This window comes from Nothoprocta perdicaria, unplaced genomic scaffold (genome assembly GCF_003342845.1).
Source record: "Nothoprocta perdicaria isolate Ctin4 unplaced genomic scaffold, notPer1 scaffold_299, whole genome shotgun sequence".
NCBI lineage: Eukaryota > Metazoa > Chordata > Aves > Tinamiformes > Tinamidae > Nothoprocta > Nothoprocta perdicaria.
In genome coordinates, this window is record NW_020455531.1 from 7,452 (window position 1) to 35,416 (window position 27,965).

At 36.3% G+C, this 27,965-nt stretch overlaps 1 protein-coding gene across 1 annotated transcript; it reads left to right on the forward strand.

The window, feature by feature from the left end:
- The first annotated feature begins 317 nt into the window (after positions 1–317).
- IL1RL1 (interleukin 1 receptor like 1) lies at positions 318–22,043 on the forward strand. The gene is made up of 11 exons (XM_026041882.1): positions 318–336; positions 5,418–5,488; positions 8,024–8,225; positions 8,509–8,677; positions 8,764–8,926; positions 11,279–11,347; positions 12,115–12,247; positions 12,339–12,490; positions 17,717–17,860; positions 18,305–18,463; positions 21,572–22,043. The coding sequence occupies exons 2-11, from the start codon at positions 5,425–5,427 to the stop codon at positions 21,901–21,903; spliced, it is 1,587 nt and encodes a 528-aa protein (XP_025897667.1). The 5' UTR covers positions 318–336; positions 5,418–5,424; the 3' UTR covers positions 21,904–22,043.
- The last annotated feature ends 5,922 nt before the right edge of the window (positions 22,044–27,965 follow it).

Below are 27,965 nucleotides of genomic sequence, written 5' to 3' on the forward strand. Positions count from 1 at the left end.
TGAGGAAGCCAGCAAGAGACAGGAAACTTACTGCAATACATCATGTAAAAATGGTGTGGTTTGTGATTACTGGCAAATACATTCTGACGATAGATGAGATATGATTAATTTGAACTACAAGATGCTGTCTCTGATAGGTACCCAGGGACACTGAAGCAATTTATGTTTTTAACAGTAGATAAATTCTGTTCGGTGGGAGGTGTCTTAAAATGAAGTTATATATCTTGCTCCCAGAGATACGAGTTGCAGAAGACAGTTGCTGCAGCACAGAAGGCAGAGCAAAGGACCCAGCCACACAAACAAAAACAATTATCTGCTTTCTGCATTTTCCAGATGGTAGGTTCTATTTTTACCTTATCATTTAACCAAAAATAACTTATGCTGCTGGAAATAGAATTTTATAAGAAAATTCATTTCAGTTTACTTATGTGCCTATTTATCTCAAGAAAAAATACTAGATTAATAAAGGGAATACATTATGTGGTACACAAATAATTGGGGGACCAACATAAAGACTTTCGTTATGAGAAAATTTATTTAGAAATGGATTTACTTTCTTCTTTCTGATATATTTTTAGCAATGATTAAAAAACATGGAAAATATTTACTCTGAAAGGACTCTTCAGAATTTAATACATTAATATATTTTCCTGTTTCTAAATTTTTGTAAGAATAATGTATATAGAAATTCTAGCATTTATAGAAATAATGTGTATATAATAATAAAATCCTGGAACTTCTAAATTGTACACTTGAAACTGGGACTAGTTCGCTATTGTGATTGGTAGTTCTAGAAAACCTCAATGCTATTCAATAGGATTCCCAGTGAGAATGAATATTTGAATTTGCTGAAAGAGTGAAAATAACACTCTGAAGAGGAATGAGTGACTTGTGTCTTAGTAAATATGTCTCACACTATTGTTATTTAATGTCATTTTTACACTGCAGAGTCTGTTAAGCTTTTAAATGTAGAAATGATATTAACATTCTCACCTTTTTCACTATGCAGGGTATGACATTTATATTATGTTTATTCACTTATCTAAGCAGTACTATTAAGTTTGTTGTCAAATATATTTTTGGAAAAAGTCACAATATGTTATTATCATAATTGTATGTGGGTAAGCAAAAAGACCAGTCCTCTTACGCTACTCCTGTAGCGTAACTATGGAATTCCCAATTCTTTCGCTTTCCTTTGAAACTGGGCTATAGATTGGCATATGTATATAATTATGCCAAGTGCACTGTATTTGGATTGAGTATTTTATCAGGATCAGACTGAAACTTTTTTCTCTGAAAGAAATTTAGAATTAAGCCCATAAAATACACTTATTTACAAGAAAAACACTAGTGAATTACAAGAGAAAATAGATTTATGGACAGTGTATCTTTTTTTTCCTTCTCCTTCTTTGAATATTAGGCATCTAAATTTAGGATATACTGCAGGTGAAAACACCTCTTATGCAGATTTATCTTCAGACAAACCTAATAAAATAAATAATTWAAAAAAAAATAATTTTTCAGAAGCAGAAAGAATCTTCTCAAAATCTCATAATTATGTTCATAAATTATGGCCTTTGTATCACAGAATTTCAAGGTAAAGGAGCTTTTTCCTTTTCTCTGGGACATAAAGAGTCTTGCTCTCTTTGCTTCACGTTTCATAATACGCTTTTCCTTTGATCCAAGTATCACCGATGCTTGGATGCTTTCATTGTGCTTTGGATTGAGCAGTGCCACAAAACTCCCTAAAGCGCTAGTGAATATGTCTCTAGCTTGCTATTTGCTGTCTAAAAGTGCCACCTCTGCCTCCCTTTTTTGAGGTAATTTGGTGGTTTGCGGCTTACTTGAAAAATGGAAACGGAATCTTATTGTCGTTCCTTTAATTCTCCAACTAAAATATGCTCAGGAAATGTTCCTCTTTAATTATAGCTCCACATAATACACATAACGTATTCGTGAAACCTGAACTATACTTTAACTGGTGCCTATACACAGTGACTTTTAAAAATATGGAGTAAATTACTAAAGCAATCCTCAAGGTTAGCTGTGGAGACTGTTCTTGTAGCGCAACCGATTTATACCTCTTTGAGACCTTGGTGCATGTTGGTTGCCCACAATGTATAAGATCTCTCAAAGACATACCTTTTCAAGGAATTCCTTTTCAAGGAATAACAAGGTAAATACAGCAGCCTGCAAATACAACAAGTAAATATGTAATTCTTATTTCTAGATTGTTTTGTCCTCTATTAGAAGAATTGGTAAGGGTGAATATTTGGCTCCCAGCCATTCTAGAACAAAGCTGTCCTTAAAATATAGAGAAAGCACTTTAACAACTTCTTATTAATGATCAAACTTAAATTTCTAGGGATGGAAGTAGCGATGGTAATGAATGAATCACTAGTATCTCCTATAGCTGTATCAATTGTGACCAAATATAAAATAGAAGCTTACAAATAAAATATAAAATGAGAGGCAACCAGACTTCAGACAGTTTCTGAGTTTAGTCTATGAAAATGATTTTCTTTAAAAATCAATCATTTTTTTCATCTTGCTTAAGCATCTGATGCTTAACAGAACAGCYCTAAGAAGTATTGCAACTTCTCTTGTATATTATTTTTGTATATAAATGCACACATATATATTAAATATATATAAAATATATATAATACATATATTGGGGAACATAGACATTCAATATTTGATAGAAAAACACTTCAGAAAGCTGCATAAATACCATTCCGGGGGTTTCACCTACCCTTGGTAGTTCTGATTATATATGACATGCTGCATGTTATCAGCCGTGTTATCAACCCCTCTTATGACAAGCACAGCATGACAAACAACTCACAGAATCATAGAACAGTTGAGGYTGGAAGGGACCTCTAGAGATCCTCTAGTCCAACTCGCTGCTCCAGCAGGGACACCTAGAGAACATGGCACAGGGTGGCATCCAGGCAGGTTTGGAAGACCTCTGGAGAAGGAGACTCCACAGCCTCCCTGGGCAGCCTGTTCCACTGCTCTGTCACCCTCCCAGGAAAGAAGTTCTTCCTCACATGGAGATGGAACTTCCTGTGTTTCAACTGCTGGTACTAAATAGTTAAGTCAGCTTGCGAAACTGCTCWTCTGGCCAGACAGTTCTAGGAAGCAAAGGTCTCTTCTGCATAAGCCAATGCTAAGAAGCGAAGTTACAACAATAAGCTGTAACTAGAAAAAAAGGAGTTGTTGGAAATGACTCTGAAATATCTGGCCGATGTGAGAAAGCTCATGAGCTGGAAGTGCAAAAAGCCATTTCTGTGAGAAAAAAAACAAGCAGGACATAGGCTAACAAAAGCTGATTTGAACTAATAAGGATACATATAATAATAGGTCTCAAAAGAGTAACTCGATTAGAAATAAATACCAGGTATGAAGTGTTGTTTCAGAGCATGTATGTATCAGAACAAGGTGCAGTGAAACAAAGTCAAGGAAMATCTGATCTCAGGAAGAATGGAACTAGATGCTGGTGTTTTAATTTTATCCAAAGTAGGTATCTCTGGATATGTACAGAAATACATATGGAATCTGTACSTATCGCATATGTTGTCGAAATAAGGTGCACAATTAGACATGCCAGAATGAATTCTATTGTGATTTGTTACTTGGAAGATCAATACAAATGTATTTATAAAATGTTCATAGCAGCTCAACATTGATCTGTATTCCAGATGTGTGCAGAACATTTGTATTACCCATTTCTTCCTCAGGTGAATATGGAGCCATTCCTTAAAATTAAATAAATCAGTGACCTGCAGGTTCTTTTATGTGGTGCACAGCTGTAAAGAAAATGAGCAGTTACAACATTCCCAGAGTTCACAACATGACCGGAGCTCACAACATGTGTTCTTATCTGGTCATTTGCTTCCTGCTAAAGTGATAGCACTAGCCTTGYCATACCATTAATGTTGAGATGACACTTTTGATCTAAATCTCGTATTTTCTGTTACGTGTCACTATCTTTGCAAATTATCATATACACTGAAAACCGCCTTCTTTTTTCTCCAGAAACTAGTTCTCCAGAAACCAATTTTAAGAGTTAAAGAGTAAATCTCTGTTATCAGGCTTCCTAAAAGAAGAAACTTTCCACATCAATATAAAGCCAATTATATTTCTGAAAGTTAAAAGTCAAGTTTATTCTAAATTTCAGACTTGACGCAAACATGGGCTTTGATAAGTTCCATAAATGTTTGTTGAGTCTGGAAGCTTTGGCACTGAATATAAATTCCATGCAGTAAGTGTGACGATAGTACTTATCCTGCTTGCAATTTTCTATTTTCCACTACTATTTCTGTGCTTGCTGCCTGCAGGATAAAGTATTATAATTCATTTCTAATTTTTTTTTTCTTGAAAACTCATCAACCAGCTGTAGCACCATGGGACCACTTCTTCCTTGTGTATGATAATGGAACCCACCACTCTCTAATCTGCAGTTCAGGAGAGTATTCATGCCAAAGTTTGGTTAATGCTTACAGTACAGTACCCAAGTACAATGCTTAAAATTGCTTAATATAGTTGGATTGTGTGTCTGTAGTCTCCTGAGATATTTATAGATGAGGCCAAATCTAGCATCCACAAACATACAGCCAGTCTCTTTAATAAAGGGCTTTGCTGAGGAGTGCCTGAGCCACGCTGTCAAGTTTAGATTACCCTTGGTTTATGTCAGTTAGACACAAATAAAACACACCAGTGAGGCACACTATCAGCCCTACTTCTGCTAAAAAAGTGCAATCTATATTCTTTTACCTACTTTTTTCAGTCAATTTCTTCACTCCTTCAAGTTAGTATTGCTAGTAGCACTCATCTCTCTTTCCTTATAAGAAACTGTCATTGAAGATATCTCCACTTCAACAGGAAGAAAAGTGGTTTTGGGCACATAAGCAGGTGATTCTTAGCAGGTGATAGGCTAAATCCAAAGCCAATATATATGTTTTCAAATACAGGATCAATTGTTTTTTGTTTTTTAAATCAAGGTACATTTTTTCCCACACTTCACTATGAAGGGAATGCCAAAGGAGAATTTGGCATCCTTTTCAAACAAACAAACAAACAAACAAACTTACAAAAAGAGGCTTCTGAGACCTCTGAGGCTTCTGAGGGCAAGCTTGGCAGAATATTTCCCTCATGTTAAATTAACTCGTAACAGAGATTCTGAAGGAACATCAGCTATAGCTTGATGCAATAGAGCATAGAGTCTAAGCTGCAAAAACAGTGCAAAGAAGATGCACACACTTATACACACACACCTTCCRTATAGAGCTCCTCATATGACTCAATTTACGATGATACAGTCTCTTAGGAGATGCATATCAGTAACATGGCAATAGCATAAYGGGTAAAGTCAAAATATATTCTGAGATACCATTGCTTTTCTTTTTGATTAGAAATAAGATGTGGTGTCTTCAGTTGATCTTCCTATCTGCTTTCTTCTTGGTTTCCATGACATCAGAATCATGTAAGTCATATTTTTAAAGTGTATTTTTTGATTAAGTTTGTTTTGTAGAAATGTGTAATATTAGCAAATCAGTATTTTAATGTAAAATTAGTGAGTTTATCTCAAGCCACAAACCATAGCTTAAAATTAGCTTTATATACCATTTTCTTCATATATTTTAAGGCACCATGTGACATCCATTTTTGTTATATTAAGTCTAGGTTCCTCTCTTGCTTCTTTGGTATCTCTTGCAAGCTGAAAGAAAGAGTTTCTTTGAAAGGATATGAGGACAGCTGGTGTTCTAGGCCTCACATGGGCCAGGTCTCTACAGGTACATTTAGATCTCACAGAGCAGGGCACATGCCTAGTTTCTTTGCGGACCTAGGGACCTTCCTCAGGACTAGGCCTATTGAATTAATTAACATTAATGAGCATTGATCATTAAAAATGCTTTCTAATGTCCTGTGGGATATTTGTGGGCAGTGTAATAATAGTGCTCTGCTGGATGGGGGGATATTCAGAATAGGCCCTTTCTAAGAGGTTGGTGGACTATCCTGGTAATCATCATTGGGCAGTGTCTTAGTGTTATGGAGCCCTCATGTCAGTTTGGTCTTCACCCTGGCTGCTTATTTGTTTGAGAAATGTGAGATGTGTATCTCTAAATGTTACCTCATATTCTCAGTTTTTCAGTATGAATGCTAATTTACATTTTTTCACTGATAAACTTAGATGAGGCCYTTCATCTTCTTCCTGTTCTCTCTCTTCCTCTACTGTTTTCCTGGAGAATGCTGTATTTCAAATATTTTCCCTTCTCAGTGGGGCAATCCACTGTATTTGCAAGACCCACGTGCCTGAGTTAGGAAATAAGAGTGTATGTAATACCAGTAATGAAGGACAGCTTCTTTGGAATGAGATCCAGAGAAGAATCCAACTGTTCAGCAGCTAGAGAGACTTACCATCTGACTTGTACACCTACATATCTATCTAGCCAAAAAGTGAGAATAATATTTTGAAGTGTCATTTCTGATGAGGAGATTTTTCCCGTTATTCTTTGTTTGGTTACCTTTTCTCATTTTCTTGCTCCTTGACTTATTGTACTTCTCTATCAACTTGCTCAATCTCCAGCCTTGCTGATTTTCTCATCCTTTTTTTTACTCCAAAATTTATTTAAATTTCACCTTAGTGTATCTATTTTCAGCACCCAGTTCAAAAGTCAGGTATTTGGGTACTGTCATTATTGCCTACTTAAAGTTTTTCTGGACCAGTTGCAGTATTCAAAAGTTGAAATACTCTCAGACTTACAAAAGAATCTTAAAAAAGACTTAAAAAAATCTTGGTGTAATACTCCCATCTATTTCCACTTTTTTCTTTTGTGTGTGTGCAAGTGTGCAAGTTCACTTGTGGTTGGCTTTCCTAAACTGTTTTTTTCCCTATCTCTTTCTACCATCTTTTCACCTTTCCATCCATTCTTCTTTTCTCTCAGGTACATTTATATATTTTTATATTTGCATGAACTGTAAAATGAAACCTTTTTGGAGTTTTTGTGTTTGTTTTCAAGACCTTACTTACAGGCTTTCTTCTTCTACTAGTTATTCCCTCAGGTAGAAAAAAAAATGTCTTAAATTTCTTCTTTACTTAAAAAGCAGAGCTAAAGCCGTTTCATGCTCTAGAAATAAATATGCATTAGACAAATTTAAGGTAAGTTCACTTTGTAGTACAACGTTAAAGCCAGTACTTTTCATTGTCAAAGAACTATATTTAAAATTCAATTTTTGAATAATAGCAGGACTTGAAGTAAAGATTTGTATGAGTTCATTTCAACTTCAAATCGCTATTTTCCAATTTGAAAAATAAGKTTTTTTTTGTATCTCTGCTTTAAATTTATTTATTTTTTCTGTCCTATACGATATCTATTATTTCTACAAATTACTTGCCCCATAAGCCAGTGTTTTCTTAAAAATAAAAGTCTATGGGGAACGAGTTTGCTATACATGGTCAATGAAATTTTGATCTTTAGATTTAAGCTAACACAGTTTTTCCCATTGGAGAAGTGATTTGTTATCAAGGACTTGAGATTTATTTTGGAAGTTGCCAAGGTAGTTTAAGACATTTTTTGTTCTTTAATTGTTTGTCATTATCCCCTACAGGGAGGCAACTGTGCCCTTGACCGAGCCAGCAGAATGAAATGCAGAATGCAAGGAGAATGTCGCACGCAGTGTCCGTGCATCTCCTTTGACTCAGCTGATGGGCAGGAATGTGCTCAGCCAACAGAAAAGGGCTGTGCCATTGAACTTTCTGATGGTTTAAAGTGTGTTTAGTTAAAATGGTGTTATCCTGTGCTCAAATAGGCCAAAGCTACTCAGGGAGGTCACAGCATACAGTGCACAAATACGCAGCTTCTTCTGGGATTGAACTGTGCTTTTCTATTAGGCAGCTATAAAATGTAAGAGCTGAAATACTCAACCAGAGATATCAATGCCAAGTTCTCTTCTGTCTTCAGTGATCTTTTAATGGGTTTTATTCATCTGGCATCTTTTCTCTTTTATTCATTTGCAGTTGATGCAATGGAAGGTGATGCTTTAGTTATAAAATGTCCCCCATGGAGTTCATATGTGAGAATTACCTGGTATCACACCAAGACTAACAAAATAATTCCTGCAGAAGAAGAGGGATCACGAATATTTTCCTTTAAAAGATTCCTTTGGTTTTTGCCAACATCTAGAGAAGATTCTGGAAACTACACTTGCGTTGCACATTAGTAAGTGGAACATTGACAAATAAAATGTGCAAGTGTAAAAAAAGCCAAACTTGTATGTCTTAATAATATATTTTGCTTGTTCTTCTGTAAACAATAGTCATTTTCATCCATTTTGTAACTTCCATTCTGCAATTGTTATTTTTATAAAGGGTAATTAAAAATCAAAATGCAACTGAACGTGCTTATCACATGTTTATAAAGCAAGACTCACATTTGTGACAAATATTTAATATATCCCATATAAATATATTGTCATTTACATATATTTATTCTGCTTTTAAAGTTCAAATAATGTCACAAAGGAGTTCCACATAAGTGTGCAGGTACATCCAGACAAGCAAGCAATATGTTTCCCAAGTCAGATACGTTATCCAAATGACACCGGAAAAGGAAGAATTGTTTGTCCTACATTTGACAATTACAAGAATGCTACTATTGTCCAGTGGTATAAGGTAAATAGAACCCTGATATTGCAATTGTAAAGCAGATCACTATGAGTAGTTATATGCAGCCAAATAATGAAAACTTTCTATTCAAGGATTGCAAACCTCTACAAGGAGAGAGATACCTTGAAAAAGATAAATATATTTTTATTAGCAATCCAAGAAAAGAGGATGATGGATATTATACTTGTCAATTTACCTATACACACAATGGAAATGTGTTTAATGTATCAGCAACAAGAATTTTCATAAGTAATGGTAAGTTGGTAATTTTCTAACTTGCTAAAAATTCCTGTCTCTCTAAAGCAAATGATTTTTTTTAACATTATAGATTTTTCTGATGGTGTGTTGTGGCTTGTTTAAGAAACTTTTAATCAGCTTTTTATATGTGAGTGTTGTAGATGAGAATCCAAGTGGAATGAGATAGGGCTGTCTTCTTATGTGACTTCAGTCTTTCCTTGATAAAAGTCTCTACTTACTGTGGTTACATACTGTGTTTTTGCTGGCTGTCTGACAATGCTCAACTTTGGAGTGAGGTCTCTCCTTAGTGGGGTGCCACAAAGCTCTGCTTTCTATTTGTTTTTGGGGAAAGGCAGCTAATGAGGATCACCTCATGATCTGCTTCATTGCATCACTGATGTGCTAATAGCCTACAATTCAATTCCTCTGGCTTAGCTATCATTTACTGTACAAAAGGGGTTGCAAATACTGGTGGGTTTGGTCCGAAASATACATTTTCTGCTTAGGACTAAAGAAGGGTATATATGTAGCAGAAATGGAGTGGAGCTCAGTGATTATTCTGCTTTATTATTTGGAATACAGCCAAAATGACTGAGACTTTGGGGTCACTTCTAGGATGTAGTCTCCTCAGGGAGGTCTTGTGTTTGGATGACAGGCATGGGAAGAGCATGGCAACAGTCAGCCCTTCCAGATTATTTCCAATTTCAAGTCTTCAAAATATGTCTGCAGTCAAATGAATGCAAAAGGAGTTAGATTACTTTTAATTGTAAAAATAGATAATGTTTGTTTGCAGATTGATATCAGAGTTTTTTTTTTTTCTGTGGGAAAAAAATGGTGGTGGTCACAATACTGATTTAGAAGAGAGAAGCCTTCATTCTAGTTTTGCTACTTTGCCCTGGTCTCAGTAAAACTTTTCGTTCAGATTATTCTGAGTTAGGTGGGAGAGGTTTGTGTTGAAGACTACTATGCCTTAGTAGCAGTCCTCTGCCTTCCCTCCTCCTCTACCCTGCAACAAAGTGTTGATCTGCATGGCACCTATCTGCCTAACCCTTAAGTTTTGTCTGAATCAACTTTTATCTAAACATTTCTAACCAGTTAAGGACATTGTTCTGTCTGAGTTACATTAATTATTGCTGTTTTATATCTGGCACAAAGTCATCCAAAATCACAAAAGCCTTTGTCAAATCCAGGCAGATTCCTTCATTTCAAAGCCAATTTGACTATTTTTTTTTAATCAATGTGGAAAGAAACAACTGCAGCATAGCTTGTTAAACCTGAATTGGATTACTCAAGTCAGTTTTTGTAAAATTCAAAATACTTAACACCAAATTCCTCAAGTTTTTATTAGTCCTTAGAATTGTGATGCTGACAGTAAAGTAAATCAAATAAATCCCTATTAACTGAAATAGACTCAGAGGAATTTCAACCTTTTAAGAAATTAGCATTATTATATAGTTATGACATTATTTATTTTCTCTAAATCCAGCTAATGAAAATTAAAAACAGTTAGGATGAGGAAAGAGAATTGCTTTGCTGGCAGCCTTGTAGTCAGAGTGTTAAATATATTCCTACAGATTTTTTTGAGAAGAGTGGTTATAGGATTCACAGACATGCCTTGAGAAATAAAAGCTGAAGGAGGAAGAAGCAATGTGCCATCAAAGTGGATGGAGTGGAAGATATGAGATAGCTAGTACAAAGGGCAAGAAAAGGAGAAAAATGCAATACAGGAAAAAATATCAAAGACTTAAATGCCTAAGTCAAGTCAAGTAGCTGGATGTCATTGAGCTTATTTGTATCAACTGTTGTTGGAGAGGGAAAGTAAATATGTCAATGGAAAAGTAGTGTTCCCATAAACCACAGAAGTTTATGATGAGAGATACAGGAAGCAATTTTGAATTAATGTGTGCAGACAGTGCATGGAGGCCAGGACTTGGACATGCTCAAATGTCAGCCTATAGAAATGGGGGGAAAGAAAGGTGAACACAGGCAGCTGTAGGCTAGTGAGTCTCCATTTCATATAATACATCAATCTGATAGCCTTGATATAAGTAAATTCCTAAATGTCTGAAGGAACTTCTTCACCTCTCTTCAAAAATAAATTTATGCTCTGCATAAGAGCAACATAAGCAACTGAGAAAATACACAAACTTGTAACTGTATTTGGTATTTTTTCCACTCAGCAGATGCGACTAAACTGGGAAAATAAACCCTTTCTTTTTATGAACAAATGTAAAAAAATCCATAGAGAAATAAATCCAAAAAACTATGAGAATGTAAGTTCATATGTAGCAGTACAGATTACATTATTTTATAAAATACATGTTCATATCTTTCTAATGTGTGTAATCTTTCTTCCCTTATTTTGTAAAGTAAAATACTCAGCACTGCCACCTCAAATTTTATTTCCAAAAGAAAATGATGTAATAGAAGTGGACATTGGTAAGTACAGACTTTAAATCACTTTTTAAAACAACATTTTTGGTGGCATAATGAACTTGAATATTTTCAGGAAGATTTAATAATAGAATTTATTTCTGTGCTTTTGTATTAAAATTTTAACTTGTTTTAAATTACCTCAGGATCAGTGATGCAGAGTTAAATATATTTGAATAGCTATTTAGGCATTAAGTTGCAATTTAAGGGGATTTAAAACAACCTATCCTATTTTCACTGTGATAGACTAGGATACAGCTAGTTATCACATCTCAGTTTAAAGGTCAGCAGCATCCATGCACTCTAAAGAGCACCTTAATTAAATCCCTTGAAACTGTCTGATGGGACCCTTTGCAGAGAAGTTTTGACTATTTTTGAAACACAGTCTTACCTGAAATAACATAAATTGAAATTAAATGATGTCACTTTCCTGAAATTTTGTGTGTAAACCACCATTTACTTTTCTTATTTTTCTGTAAGTGGGTTAAGCAACACCAAGTGAAGTCTATATTGCCTTCTTAACCTAACACAAATATAAATAATTCCTTTTGTATTTTTTGTTCCTGCAGTGGATCATTTGTTTAAACCTTGTTTTGCTCTWTCTTCCTAAGTATTTTCTTTATGCCCCTCTTCAGCTTTAATTTAGAGCAACAGCCAGTTAAGGCAAAAGATGAAGGTAGTGTAAAGGTTTGTAAAAAAATACATTATAAGGGAAATAAAGTTATACTTGCTTTTTTTCATGAAWTATTTACAAGTCTCTGTATCTTGATCAGGTGCCACTTTGTCTCTGAAATGTCAAGCACGTCTTGGGATTAAGAAACAGCCTATAGATGTTGTCACATGGGATATGAATAATATTCCAGTAAAAAAATTAGATTGTTCAAGATTTCATGAAGAAACTCTTTTGTAAGTACATGTAACATGGAATAATCTTTCTTCTGTGCAAATTGTGCGTACCTATTAACAGCCAACACTAACAGCTCTTACTTTCTATTAGTTTTGAAGGACATGACCAGGAATATTACAGAGAGACGACTTTATATATTACTGAAATAAAAAAGGAAGATCTTCAGGCAAATTTCACATGTGTGGCAGTGAATCAAATGGAATACACAAAGGCCACGGTGACATTACAACTCAAGGCTCAGTGTAAGATAGGATTTTTTCATTTTATGCTCTTACAGCCTATACACTCAATTTGAAATGTCAAAATTATGTAGATGACATTATTGTTGTTATTTCTATTAACAAAAGAAAAAAGAGGCTTCTATGAACTGAAGTCAGAGGCAAAATTTCTATGGTTTTGTTAGTCCACAGAATTTCTTGGGGTTGCCCCTGCCAGGAAGTGGGCTTTACTGAGAAGGTACTAGYGAGAGGTTATGAAGAACCTCTGTTCTTTACCTCTGTTCATCACCTATGAAGGATGTTCTAGCTCTGTATTAATATCCTTTTTCTAGGATGATCTTGCTAAGTGGAAGATTTCTCTTGCCTTGAAGGCAGGCACTGCACCTGAATTTGAAGCACCTTGGTTTAATGTAGTTGTAAAGCAGCCTCTGTAAATAAGTGTCTGGCAAAGAACAGACCTCTCCTAGCAGCATTGCCAAAATGCCTTGTGAGAAGCATACATTCACTTTCTTTTAAGAATAAAGCCAAAATTTCTAGTGCAGAACAATGATAGAAAATAAGTATAAAAACAGGGTTTCAGCTGCCAATTTGACAGCTTGCTTTTCTTCCTTCATGTTCCCATCCCTCTTCTTTCCCATATCATAACTGTAATCATCACTGTAGAGCCTTGTTTTTTAGCTAAACATTAAGTGGTGTGATTAACTTCTGCCACATCTGACTTCATCTCTTCTCCCTCTGTTGACCATGTGCCACATAGTGGTGAGTGTCACACTGAAAACTTTCTTTTGCTATCAGTTTTAAAGTCATGGTCAAAGTCAACAAAAAGAAAGGCAAGGGCTGTAAACAGCGAGGTGTAAGATGGATTTCATTCCTAGGGGAATTTGTCCTATGGTGGTAGTCAGGCCCTGAAGAAGATGCTGTCTCCAGCACCACTGAGTTTGATTTGTGGTATAAATGATAGTGCCTGTGGAGGTTCACCAAGAAGCTGTGGTCAATGGCTTCCTTTCTTATTCTCCCCTCCGTCACTGAGGATCTTGAGAAGAAATCAAGGATTCATTAGAAGGACGCAGTGTAGGAATACATTTATTGTGAGCCATGCATCAATATGTCATGCACTATTCTTGGCTGTTTACAGCTGGAACTGTAGTCATAGTGTGCAGTAGGTGAACTCTAACATCTAGATCATCATTCAGCACACAGCACAGAATCCCACCAAAGGAAAGCAGGAGCAGATGTTTTGTTTGGATATTGCTGAGTGAGAGCATAGCATAGCTCAGGAACCTAGGAATGCATCAGCCCTGAGCTGAATTATTGGAGTGTGGAAGTGTACTTGCAGTGGAAGGGAATTGGACTGTAGAAGTGAGTAAATCTTCCTGCTCTAGGTCAACCAACACAATCCTTTACTGCCCACCTCCCCCCCGCCAAGTAAAACTAAATGAAAGAATGACTGCATGAAGGAATAAATATTAAGTGATTCAATAAGACTTATTCCTTCTGTATACAAATCTTATTCTGTTTTTATCCATAGGTCTTCAGTAACTGTTCATGAAAACTCTTGACTGTGACCCACTTTGCTGCTGCCTGTTTTGTGTGGATGTCTGTTCACTTGTCCCTGTTACTGCTACTACCAAGATGCTGCTTCTGCTACCTACTACTGTTGGTGTACGCGATGCTACATCCAGAAATCGTTAGACTCTGCTTTAGTTTTCTTCACTTGAAGAAGAAAAGATGAGGGGGCAGGCGAAGAACACTTTGTCTATCCACTTTGTCAGGTCACAGGGAGATCTGACAAATTCTTTCACTGTTTTAATAGCAAACTTTTAATGAGGATTTGGCTATGAACTTTGWCAATTTCTAAAACTACTTTCTTGATCTCCTTTATCCCAATAGAGAATACCGATGTCCACATTTTCGAGCTGCTACTGCTACATTCAGAGGCTTCTTCTCAAGTTGAGGAAGTTCTTTAGCTGTCTTTTCCCATACACCCCCTGTACGGTCTTCGATCATTTCCAGGCAATATAGAGCCATTCTGCTACACAATTTCCCTTCTTTCCTCTCTCCATTTTCGCTGAGATTCTCTGCTGTCTCCTGACTCCTTAGTGTTAATGCTTTTAAAAACATTCCTCATGTCTTTTAGTCCTACACAGAAAATACAGTCTGCCTCATTTCCTGCCATATCTATCAGTCCTATGTTTCCCTTTCTAATTCCAGAAATGATGATTATCACATATTCTACATTCCTTCTCTATTGCATGATGGCTATGAATAACATTTTTTGAATATCTGAATAACAGTTTTTTTTGTGATGCTGGTCTCTGCTCACAATAAGGCTGAGGAATATTTGACAACTTTTGATTCCCTTTTCTTTCTCTTTTAATGGCTAAGATGTAGCTAGTCTTGCCAGACATCTGGTCAGGATAAGAAAATTGCTCCAGGATCCCTTTTATTTGTCTTCTAGGGAATACAAATACAAGGATTGTATTGACTATCTCCAAAATTCTTATATTCCAAATAAAATGTAAGATATCACTGGCTTCTTTTTGTCCCCTGTCTTCATTTAGAGGTGATTAAATCACTGGCATTACATATGTATGACCTGCAGGTATTATCTTGTTTTTTCCCAAGTTTGTATTGCTCACTTCTCATTCACAAACAGGTGTAAAATGGTAGAGAACTACAAATCCTGCTGTGAACTCTCTGCTAGGTACGATGCCAGAGATTTCCATCATGCTGAATAGAGTTCAGCCCAGAACATCATCTCTCTTTTTCCTTACACATAGGTTTAGCACTGGACCTATGTTTTTGACTCATCTCTGGTAGACATATTTGGACAGAAATTCCAGATCCAATTCTCTGCCTTTACTTTCTGGATGTGTTCAACTGTAAAGCCAATTAAGTTGTGTGTATGTATGTATGTATGTATGTATGTATCTATCTATCTATCTATCTATATCTATATATATATATATATTCTTCAGCATCCATCCAGAGATGGCTTCAGATGTTCTTTTCTGATGTATTTTCTTTGGTCTCTCATTATTTTTTATTGTATTTTATTTTATTGTAATTGTACTGTATTGTGCTGTATTTTATTTTATTTTGTTTATTTACTGTGAGCATATAAGTAATTTTAAAGACTATTCATGAATGCTCTGGTGCTAAATAATGCAGTGAAGACAAATGGAGATCAAGATCTGAGTAGCCCCATTCAAGGCCTCCAAAAGTGGCTTCTGGCTGTTGCCCTCGTTGTGCTGAATTATAGACAATTAACTCCAGAGGGATGAGAATCTGAGTCAGCTTTATTGAGAACTCAGCCTGCTGTTCCAGGAAGACACCTGTGGGGACTCTTGTTTGAGATGTTACAAGTCTTATAAACACAGGAAACTTTTGATTTTTTTCATACTTGTTCTGATCAGTGGGAAAGTAAATGTAAGCAGCTCTTTTAAGGTTCGTAATTATGGAAGTTTTTGTTGGAACTTGTTTATTTATCTAGCCATTTGCTAGTTATGTAGGCAGTGAGCTAGAACAGTGTTCATGAAAGCACACTGCTAACAAATGGAATGTTAAGAAACAGTATTAATCCTTTGATCATCTTCAGCAGGCAGTGAGAAGAATTTTCTGATATTGACTGTGCGTCTGTTAATATGGAAAATTGATCAAATGATAAATTTGAGAAAGTCCACAAGGGCAACATTCCTTCCTACGTATCATGTGACACAGTTGTTGCTACTAGCAGGTCAAACTCCCCTATAAAAGCAGCTGGTACTTTGCTTGCCCATATTAATCTTACTGGAGAGATGTTTCCCAGATCACCCCGTTCTGGTGCAGGTAGACTTCATAAAGATGCCTCATGGTATGGTGTTGCTTTTTCTCTTTCAATAGCCAAGAAAACACATAAAATGCTCCAAGCAGTTGCATTATTACAAATAATGGGTGATGAATTGTTATACTAGGCAGGAGTAAGTAGGTGAAGAAGAGGAGTAAGTAGGTGAAGAAGAGAGATTGTAAATGGAAATCTCTCACGTTGGTTTAGCCATTAAAAAGCAAATGTACATGTAAGCGCTCTGAGTCTACATATTAATACCAAGAAACATAGCAATATATATCATCTACTTGCTTTAGAGCAAATTTCTGCTATGAGGGAATTGTCATTACTCTTCCCTCCAAAGGGACAGTATATCCTCCTTGTATAACTGCTGTATACATTCTTTGTTTTTTTTAATTTCAAACTTGGCTATCTGGATTTTACAGTGTTCTCAGTACTGTAACTCKGTGGATTTACTGGGGATTTAAGTTTTTGAACTCTCTAACATAAGATTAGAGATAGTTAGAAATTATCTTGCTTCTAGCTTCCATCATCTCTTACTGCAGCAGGACCAGATGCCATGTAAAGAAAATACACATCTAGATTAATTACAGGAATTATAGAACAAGGGGAGATTTGGGCTGTTACAGGAGCACAGATATTCCCTATAAAAGGGTAAATCACAATTAAACAAAATGGCTGTGAGCACAATAACACAGAACTGATTGCTGCAGCCCTTGATACTCTCTGAGGACCAGATCCAAGAGCTCTTGAAAGAGGGATCTAGAACTGAAGGGGTGATCACTCTTTCTGATTCTTGCTTACTCATGGGTATTTTATGCTCCCCAAAAGAAAAAGAGGGGGAGAATCTCATCTGCCTCCAAAATATTTTGTTTTACTTTTATGAACAGGACTTGTTCTGATCTCCCACTTGTTTTTCATATTTTGTTCTTAGCTCACAGAATTTATTTGTGAAATCTCACAGAATTTATTTGTTAGATGAGATTTATTTTGTGACATATATTTTGCATGTGCTTCTCTGTACCTTTTGTACATCTATAGCACAAATCTCTGCTTGCCCATTTGTGGCTACTTGCTTTCTTTATACTCAGTCGTTTTACAAATGCATATATACTTTTGTTGTTTTATTAATGGTGTTGCAGTGTAACAAAATAATTTGCAAAACTGTTGCCCACGACAGTATTTTAGTACATACTACTTTTTGTGTTTAAAACAAGCAACTATTAATTACACTCTGCTTAGGATGCTTCTGAAAAACAGAGGTGCAACAGGCCTCTCTTTTGGCCACAATAACTTGGAAGGAAAAAATTTTGTTGTCTGTTGTGATCTCCTTAAAGACATACTGGAAATAGGGATATGAGAGGCTGAGGCTTCACCCCTCATGTCAACTTCTGTACAGCTAATGTTTTCTTTTTTATTTGCAGGGGGCCAACTCAGTGTCCTCATGATCACAGGATTTCTAGTTCTGTTAATAATAATATCAGTCTCTGTGGTACTTTATCAGTCTTTCCGAGTTGACATTGTACTATTGTATCGGAAGATATTTCAACCCTACCCAGTCAAGGATGGTAAGAATTGTGCAGAAACGTTTATTTTCCTCTTCCCTCCCCCTTCCCTCCCCACCACTCACATCCCCAACAAAAGCTGTTAACAATTAGCTATATTACTGAACTAACAAATGCTGAGCTTCATCTCTGCTTCATCCTAATGTGCATTGGACAATTGAATTCTTACTCTATATACATTGGATACAGCCRTTGTAACACAAAGATTGATTTCCTCAAATTTGCAAATGCACAAGACCTAACAACTGAGCACAGAAAACATCAAATGTACACGGTCTCTATTTTCCAAACATGTGTCCAGTGATATATATGATTTAGATTAGTACTGTTATTCGATTTAGATCCATTTCAAAGGTTTTGAGTTTTTTARAATTATTTTCTAGCTCTTGCAATACACATCTCTAGTCCATATTAATGCCATGACTTTCTTCTTGTTCTACCTTGCAGATGGGAAGATATATGATGCATATGTTATCTACCCCAAAAGACAAACCAGCGAAGCTAATTTTGTGGAATATTTTGTTTACCAAATTTTGCCAGAGGTTCTTGAAAATGAATGTGGATATAAATTATGCATTTATGGGAGAGATATATGCCCTGGAGAAGGCAAGTTACATACTATATTAAGCACTAAATGATTAATGAATTTGGAGGGAATTACCATTCTACTATCTGTTGGGAGTAAGGGAGTTTCCTTTATACTTTTTTTTTCAGGCAAAGTAACAAAGTGGGGCTATTCTTGGTGGTGATCTAAGGAAAGTAAGCTGTAGGGTAGTAGCACACATTACTTACAGCCTCCTTGGGTCATACATATTTGGGTAGTGGCCTGCATAGACATTATCCAGACAAAGCCACAAACAAAGCATGCATGAGCAGGTCTACAAGAAATTGAAGAGCAGAAAACCACAGACCAAGTTGAGAAATTAATCTTGCTGTTATCACCGAGGGTTTTTTAACCTTTGACAAGGGTGTTTAAGTTACAGGAAGTTCAACTTCTGTTGCTGAATTAACCTACTTTCACTTGACACAATCCCAGTATTAATCAAGGAGGCCGTTTGTATTCTTTATTTCATTCTGCTTGTACTCCAAACTGTATTTAACCTGTTAACCTGTTTTATTTTTCATATGGACATCTCTACATTATCTCTTATGTTGGCAGGCCTTCCCCCAGAGCTGACATGTCCGTTTATCTTGTTGTGGTCTGGTGTTATGTGTGTTATGAGAGAACTGGATGTTCTCTCCCTGTCAGAATAACGTCACAAAGTTGATCTTGACACAGTTTCAATTAACCTAGCTCTGAGATCAGTAATGGGATAAATACTAGAAAAAGAACAAAGAACTGACATTACTTCACAAAACTATCAATGGCAAAACCTTACACAACCTATTCAAGTGATTAGAGGCAGGAAAATATGTATTTGGGGACATCACTGTTCAGCTATCGTTTATGGAGTGTGATCATATAGAAAACTATGCATGGCATACAATGAGGTAAAGACTGTTGGACTAACAAGAAGTATAAAAAGTGTCTGAAAACCAAGCTATTTTTATTGTATAAGCCCATAAATTGGTGACCGTAAATCAGGAGTTTGCCAGACAGAAGACTCATACTGCCATTCATCCTTGGAAACCAAAAATCTTTCACTGAATTTATTTGATCTGATTTCAGTCTTCTGAAAAAACTGCTTTCTTCTCTCTTCTTGCTTACTTTCACAGCCTCCTATTCACACAGACCTTCCCTGTCCATTATTTTCCCCAAAAATGCTTTCAGGTGAAAGAAATTCAGAGTCTGCTTGTCACTCAGAGCCCCTAAAAGTTTGCTGCTTCCAGAAAATAGGACATTTAGTTATATGCTTTTCTGTCTTAGTCACCTGCCTCCCTTGATTCCAGTTTATCCCTTGCTTTTTCTCAAATGGGCAATCTTCTGTTCTTCTGTTGAGGGTATTTGAGTCTCCTTAAAATTGAAAATGTGCTACGTGCAGAACTATCTAGGAGTATCTTAAATGAATACCATTTCTAGTTACTGTGATCTTTCCTGAACATGTATCATAGCATTTGATGATTCATATATTTCACTTGTATTTTAAGCAAAAAACTCCATTCAGATGATGTGTAATGGAATTACCATTTTGAGAAGTGTTCACAACTCTCAGTTCCAGAGCAGAGTTTTTTAACTTGTAACTTACGTTCTTCCAATATTCCAAAAAGTCAAGCAGAATGATCCAAGTGAAGAACATCACTGCACAGGTGCTGGGCTCCCTTTTGCCTTCTTGAACTTGCATTCCTTTTGTTTTTCTGGTCATAGTGATAAATGGCATTTTCTGCAGCATAACAATTGTTTGAAGAGGTACAAAGACAAGCTTTTCCAAGTAAACCTAGGAGTTTTCTCAACATCACCTTCTGCTGTATTCCTCCAATGGAATCAGCATCACTGTGCTGCCAGTTGTGTTCTTTGCCAGAGTTTAACACTGCCAGAACTGCTGTATCTATAATACAAAAAAAATCATAAGAAAATAATGTAAGAATAGGAATGATTAGACCACTGTTGCACATAGACAAGTATCCTATATCTAACAGCTGCCTTAGGCAAAGATCCGGAAAAAAAAAAAAAAAAGAGAGAGTAAGACAGGTTTCCTCTGTTGTATTCTTTCAGTAGTTTGTGGACTTCAGAGGCTGGAATTTTTGTGTGTAGTAAGTGCTCATAGGTTTTTCTTTCACAGAATTTTCTGCTACTCTTTGAATCCATATAAACTTCTTGCATTCACAATTGATTCTACAGTTGAAATACTCGCTACATACAGCCCATCCTTCCCCAATCACAAGCCATCACATATCCAAATGGAAAGTGATACATACGCCCTCTCACTTCCATGGTCTCTCAGTCCTGGGCACAATGGACTGCACCTCCAACCTCACACAGTCAGTGTGGCAGGTCAGGAAGAGCAGCAGCCCCTGGAGACTTGATTTTCAAAGCTAACATAGATGTTTCTCCTGTGGTTTACCRGCTCTCGAGTTCCTCAGGCCCAACCCTCCATTATCACTGCCTTAGTTGTGGCTGATTAGCCCTTCCTAACCTGACAGTGGGCAAGCAGAAAAACACTCTTTATCATGCTGATAAATGCAACAATGCCCTCTCCAGTCTTGCAGCACAGTCATTTGCCACTTAGGACACTTCAACACTTGATACTTGTTTCATAGGTCCTCTTTGCACACTGCTTGGGTCCTAGGTGAGGCAGCAGAGTGGATGCCAACACAATACACAGGTTAGCATATAAATCAGGATGCTGTGGCTCAGGAGGCGCTACAAGTAAACAAGACTCTTTGAAATAATAGTCACTAAAACATTCCCAAATACTAATTTTCATTAGTAGGTATTTCAGGATCTGGCTGTAAATCACTGACCTCAATGGTATAAGATTCCTTAAAAGGAAACAGATGGATGAAGGACAAATTTTGTGTAATCTAGAAATTCCTAACAATTCCCAAGTATAGTTAAAATAATAAGGTTTCAGTTAAAGAGAATATCTGAAATTAAACTTTGATTACTGTGAGGCTTTCAGCTTTTTTTTTTYCCTAAGGAAAGAAAACTGTATCAGTTTGATTCAGTTGAGACAGATTATTTCTGGCTGAAAAGCAAGAGAAATGAAAAGCCTGAATAGAAAAGAGTTTGTAAAAGGGATTTCATAGTCTCTGCATATTCTTGTACATTTTTAGATACAGCTAGTGCAATTGAAAAGAGGATACAGAAGAGTAGACGGCTGATCATCATTCTAACACTCCAGTCGATTCATTGTGAAGATCTTGCTTATGACCAGCATGTTGCTTTCTACAACGCCCTCATTCAAAATGATACGAAGGTGATCCTTCTGGAAATGGAGGCAATTGGGAGTTACGAGAAGCTTCAGGAATCTCTTAGGTATATCATTAAGCAACAAGGTACCATMAAGTGGAAAGAGATGCCGACAGGACCCCCACAGTCATCCAATTCTAAGTTCTGGAAACATGTGAGGTACCATATGCCCCTGCCACAGAAGACTTCATGCTAAACTAATGCTAAATGAACAGTGAGCCTAAGAAAATACTGATATATTTTCAGCTTGAGCCATGTACCTACATCACCTTTTCCTTTCAGAAGGTGTAGGATGTTGCAATATGGAAGTCTGGCTGTGTTTTATCACTTTTTTTTTTTTTTTAATCCTTCAATTGAATAAAGATAAGGTAACCTGAAAAAGCAGCTCTGACGAACTCAACACAGTTTGTTGGAGGCATCAGAATTCTGTAAATAAATCATTTAGACTGAGTGGAGCACTTATGTTTTTAATTTACATGGGAAACAATCTTTCTGTATATACCTATACATATAACTGAGAGTTTTGATTCTGAATAGCTGAATATTTTGTAGGTTTGCATTATCTATCATATGTTTTCAATTTGATAAATATCTTCTAAATTATTCTACTAAAAATTATAGTGTTTTGCTTTTGTTTATTCTTYGTTGAGTAGTTGTTCAGTATTACTGAACTGTTCAGTAATAACAGTCATATTCTGAAACCTGAGTCTTCTGGAGTGGGAATTCCTTAGTAAAGGCCTCTTCAGAAAGCGATATGAGTACATTACTTTTTAAATGCAGGGTTATGGGAAAGGAATACATACATATTACTATATATAAATAATATATATGATGTATCCCACATAAAAAGGAACTTTTGACTCTACAGCAATATTGCAAAGTGATTCTACATTTAGAACTGTTAAATATATGAGTAGAACAAATAGAGAAAAACAGTATTATTATTTTTGCWGATAAATTTAAAAAAWATATATATGTTTTTGTGCACTGCTAACATTCCTTTAAGTTACCTGAAGAAGTGACTGACTGCATTTTCCAACGAGTGATAGCATTTTGATTTCTGCTTTGACCTTACACCTGGTTATAATTTCTTCTATTAGAGAATATTCTTAGTTGCAAAGGTTAAGTTTATATCTCCTCCTAGGTCAGGGGTTTATGAACAAAGCGTATTCTATACACATCCTTAGGGTTATATATGCTTCTAGCTTCTTAAAATCAGAAATTTTCCCAAACTGTGACTTGATACTTGGATGGATACTGGATAATTTAATCAATCACTGAAAAGCCGTTTGCCATTAATCTTTTAATTTCATGTTGAAAAAAAAAATCTATTTATAATGTTGCATATCCTTTCTTCCTACTCCGAAGAGTAGGCAATGTCTGAAGATTAATACTTAGTAAACACACAGTGTACAAAAGCACTTTATTTTGTTAGCTTGAATTGGCAAATGAGTTGTTCTGCATCTAATTTTCAGTGTAGCTGGCTTGAAGGTCAAAATCAAGTATCCMTGTTCAGTGGATTACTGAACTGGACTGGACTGCTTTGTTGAAGTGGGTAACAACTCACTTCAACAAAGCCATAAAACATCTGATGCTGCATTTTAGTTTTGCTTGGTCACACCTAATATTGAGTCCTGTCCCTGAAGATCCATCTAGATGAATTTCAATGCCTGTTTGGCAGCCTCATTGAATGAATTTGTGGTAATATAAGAGAATTAGTTTAATTCAAGTTTAATTAGGGTCTGTGTTTAAGGACTCCTAGAGTACCATTACTTCCCTCAGAAAGAATATTAATACTAAAACATGTGCAAAAGTAGTTACTTTTCATTACAAAGATTTTTCACAAAACTTTAAAAAGACAAAACATTCMCTTTCAAGGTCATTACAAGAGCTATTTTTAAGACTGGCTGAGATCTGAGCACATATAATGAAGAAAAAATCATAACAAAAAACCTTAGAAACAAAAGATTGCAGATGAATTTTGAGGTTGGAAAGTGATAAAACTAATGGAGGGGAAAATACAATGCAGAAGTGCAAGGGGTCAGCAAAGAACCAAGTTGTTCTAAAACCCAGTGGTATTTCCTTGACTTTTGTGARCTAGGTATGTATTTAGGGTGGTTAAAAACAACGTCTCTTGTGATGACATTGCCTTTATGGCTAGCCAAGAAAAAGAGATGAAGACTATACCAAGCAAAATCTAACAACTCTTAAGGTGATTTACTAGCAGTAAAGAGTATGGCCTTGTCAGTCGGAGAAGGGGTTAAAATCTTAGAATGGCAAAGAATTTCTTTAGAGAAAAAGTAAGTATGCAATTATAATAATGATAGAGAAATGCTGCAGCTGCCATTTCTTTTTATATTCCTTAGTTTATTATGGAAATCCAAGATATGCATTAAAATTAATGCCTTAAAATATTACAGCTACGGTGTTAAAGCAAGAACATAAAAAGCAGTCTGGTATACTTTTGTAACCCTGTATCCAATGTAAGACGAATCTAAATATACAAAACATATTCTTAATGAAAATTTCCATTTTTATTTCATATTGTCTTGAATGCATAGAAAATATGAATACCATAGAATTTGCCTTAATGGCGTTACAACAACATAAAAGGAGAAACTGCCCTTGGCAAAATATCCCCTTTTCCACTTGAAAACACTGATAAAAGATTCATTTGCATATATAAATTTTAAATCTTAAATGGAATAAGGTTGCATGTAGTCAGGGTCATTTAATTACAGATTTAGATTGTTCACTTAGATATTTAATGGCCTTTAATTCCTGCTTTGTGGCATCCCTGTTATTCTGATACCCCCTAATACACAGTCCTGAGAGCAGATTTGCTTTCAGAATTTAATTGAGAAGAGTCAGTGGGCCATCTAGTGGCTGACAAGGTGKTCAGAGATTGTGGCCAACTAAAACTAAGTCATTTTAAATATRGCAATAGCAATAAACACAGTGAAATTCTCGGCGTGTGCATACTGCTGTAATCTCCTTAAATCAACACAACATCCCCTCTTAACCGCAGCTCAGAATATGGCACTGGTACCTGGTGACAGACAAGGCTTTGAAGTGTCACTGCTTCAGTAAAAATATATTTTTTGAAGGAACAGAAGTGTGTCACTGGCATATAACTGCAATGAAACTGAGTTAAACATCTCCAGTTATATATTATTAATCTCTGGATATCACATATGTGACAAGAGATATGCTACACTGCAGACAGTAAAGGGAAGAAAAAAGTACAAAAGATAAAAAAAAAGACAGGAATGAACATTGATTTTGTGGGCTTGTTGATGCCAGTGGTGAATCTACTGGTGATTTCAGTGGAATTAAGATTAGCTCCTGCTAATATGAAGCATGACAGCTGCACAATTAGAGTCCACTTCCCATAGCAAATAAAATGTACTATGTATTTAATACAAACCAGGCCTTCATGCAAACATGATCTGGCCATAAGAAATATTGCTCAGACCTGAGGTTGATTTTTCACCTCAGTCACAACCTTGAAAAGCCAGCCTGGCTGTAACTCCTGACACACACAGCGCACAAGCAGCCCTCTCCTTCATGTATCTGTCTCAGTTGAAATACCAGCAATCCAACCCTTCAAGGCTCTATATCCTTCTGTCCTGGCTCCTCACGTTCCCTTGCTATTACAAAACCAGGCCAGCCTCTCTTCCTCAGGGGAGACTTTTGCCTACACTGCAATTCCAATTCTGTCTGCTCCCACAGAACCATTTCCTTTTATTCACATTTGTCAACATCAAGAAATTGACCAGTAGAAGCTTTTGAGGAAAGCTATTATTTATAGTGCGTGCAATGTCAACCTCTTATAGGCTTGGCCAAGTTTTATTTGGAAGATAATGCACAAAATTGATAACATATGTTATAGAAAAATTATACATGTACAAGTGTATGTTCCTGACTTTTTCAGGGGTTGAAAAATTGCAGAGGTTGTGAGGAATTTGGACATACTGCAATTTATGATTTTTTCCTGCTTTAAAGCTTGAATTACATGCCAATTTTCTTATGAAAGTTATAATCTATTTCCTTCTAATTTATTCTTTAAAAACATTCCTACTCTTTATGGATCTCAGTCCTGTAAAGTTTATGAAGCAAATCCTCATGGAAACCATTTCCAAGCACATGAATCACAAGAAGGTGACTGGGAACAGCCAGGATGTTTTTTTAAGGAACAAATCATGTGCACAGTGACCAACTGCACTGTGGACAGCAGAAGAGCAGTGGATGCTGCATATCTTGCATTTAGCGAGAGCTTTGACACAGTAACCTGTAATATCCACAGTATCCTTATATACAAATTGGTGAGATATGGGCAGGAAAAGTAGATTAAGGTAAGTGGAAAAGTGGCTGCACCAAACATCAATGATAGATCAGTGGATTGTAGTTGGCATACAAAGCCCAGCAAACAGCCCAGCAAACAGCAATGGTGTCCATCAGGGATTGATCCTGGTACCAGTGTTACTTAAATGTCCTTATTAATGATCTTGGAGGTGAGATAAGCTGTACTCAGCAGATTTGAATACAATATTGGATTGGGAGGGATGGTTGACACCCTAGGGGCAAGGCTGCTATTTAGAACAATAGCAATAGACTGGAGAATTGGGCTGACAGAAGACTCAGGATGTTCAACAAAGGCACATTGCAATGTCCTGAATCTGGGTGGAATTTCATTTCATGAAATTTCATTTCATGTCAACAAAATAAGCTGGAGGCCAACTTAGCAGAGAACAGCTTTCTGGAAAAAGACTGGGAATTCTGGTGGACAATAAGCTTTTACTTGAGSTAGCAGTTTGCATTCATGACAAAGAAGGCCAACCACCTCCTGGCTTTCTTGGCAAGGATGTGACCAGTGACTTGAGGAAAGTAATTATTCACCTGTATTCAGCATTTGTAAGCTCTGGAGTACAATGTCAAATTTTGCATCCTACGATGCAAGCAAGACATTGACTCACCAGAGTGAGTCTAGTGAAGACTGATTGGATGGACTGGAGAAAAGAACATACAGGAAGAGGATGGCAGACCTTACATCTGTCTACAAGAATGTAATGGAAAGTTATAAAGAATATGAATCCAGAATCTTCTCAGTGGAACACAGTGATGGGATAAAACAAGCAACAGGCTCAACATGGAACACGGTTAAATCAATTAGATATTAGATATTTTTCACCATAAACATAGTCAAAGAATGGGACTGGTTTAGAGAGAATGGAATCTCCATCCTTGGAGCTGATCAAGACTTGGCAGTTCAAGACTGGCCCTGACCAGGAGATTRGACTTGATGACCTCCAGAGCTTCCTTCCAACCTAAATTATTCTCTGATTATACAGTGTGAGGAAAGTTTAAAAAACGTACAGATTCCAAAACTTTTGAAGATCACATGAGGTTCTTATAGATGTGTAATGAGTCTGGACCCTCCTTTTGGATATCAGGGACAGATAATGCTAAAAAAAGATGTGTGCAACATAGCGCCTACCAGGAATTAATGAGTGGTACACAGAGCTAGCAAAAGCAGATTAACAAAGTTGCCAGTCACAGGTTATCAGTTAGAAGTGAAGAGCACTCTTTGCTTGTGGTTATGAGGGTTGGATGGTGGGTTCCTATTTGTGACGGAAGTAGTTTCACAGTTTAGATTTTCAGTTAGCTCAGTGCAGAGTGTGTTGGATGGAAAGGAAAGACTGTGATATGCAACTGGTTTTCGCTAGTGTTCAGGTGGTCGTAACTCAGAGAAAGATACTATTTTCCAATATCACTGTGAGTTGCCATTTACATCATGATTACAACAGGCTGCTGCCCTGCTCTGCAGTAATTTTCGGTCTAGTTACTTCTTTATTACTTGAGTATTTCCTCACTATTAAAAAACTGGGTTCATCTGAGGACTTAAAATTGTGAACATCATTCTCCTTCCACATACTTTTACGTACCTCAGAGATAGCTAGTTATGACATTACTTGAAAGCACTTATTTAACACTGTGCTTTTTATAGCACAGGTGAAAGGTCATAAACATGAGACCATTTCAAAAGCATATGAAAGCAAATGTATGTGAGAACAGGTCATGGAAAATACTGTTGTAAAAGTGTGAATAAGACTTAAAGGATATTTCCAGACTATTACTACTGAGACTTAGCCTGTCAAAGTAGAAAGCTAGTAACATTTCACTTTGCCAATTTATTTCTTGGCTGTAGATTTTTTTTTAAACTTTCCTGTAAAATCATTATTAACTTCATGGTACAAA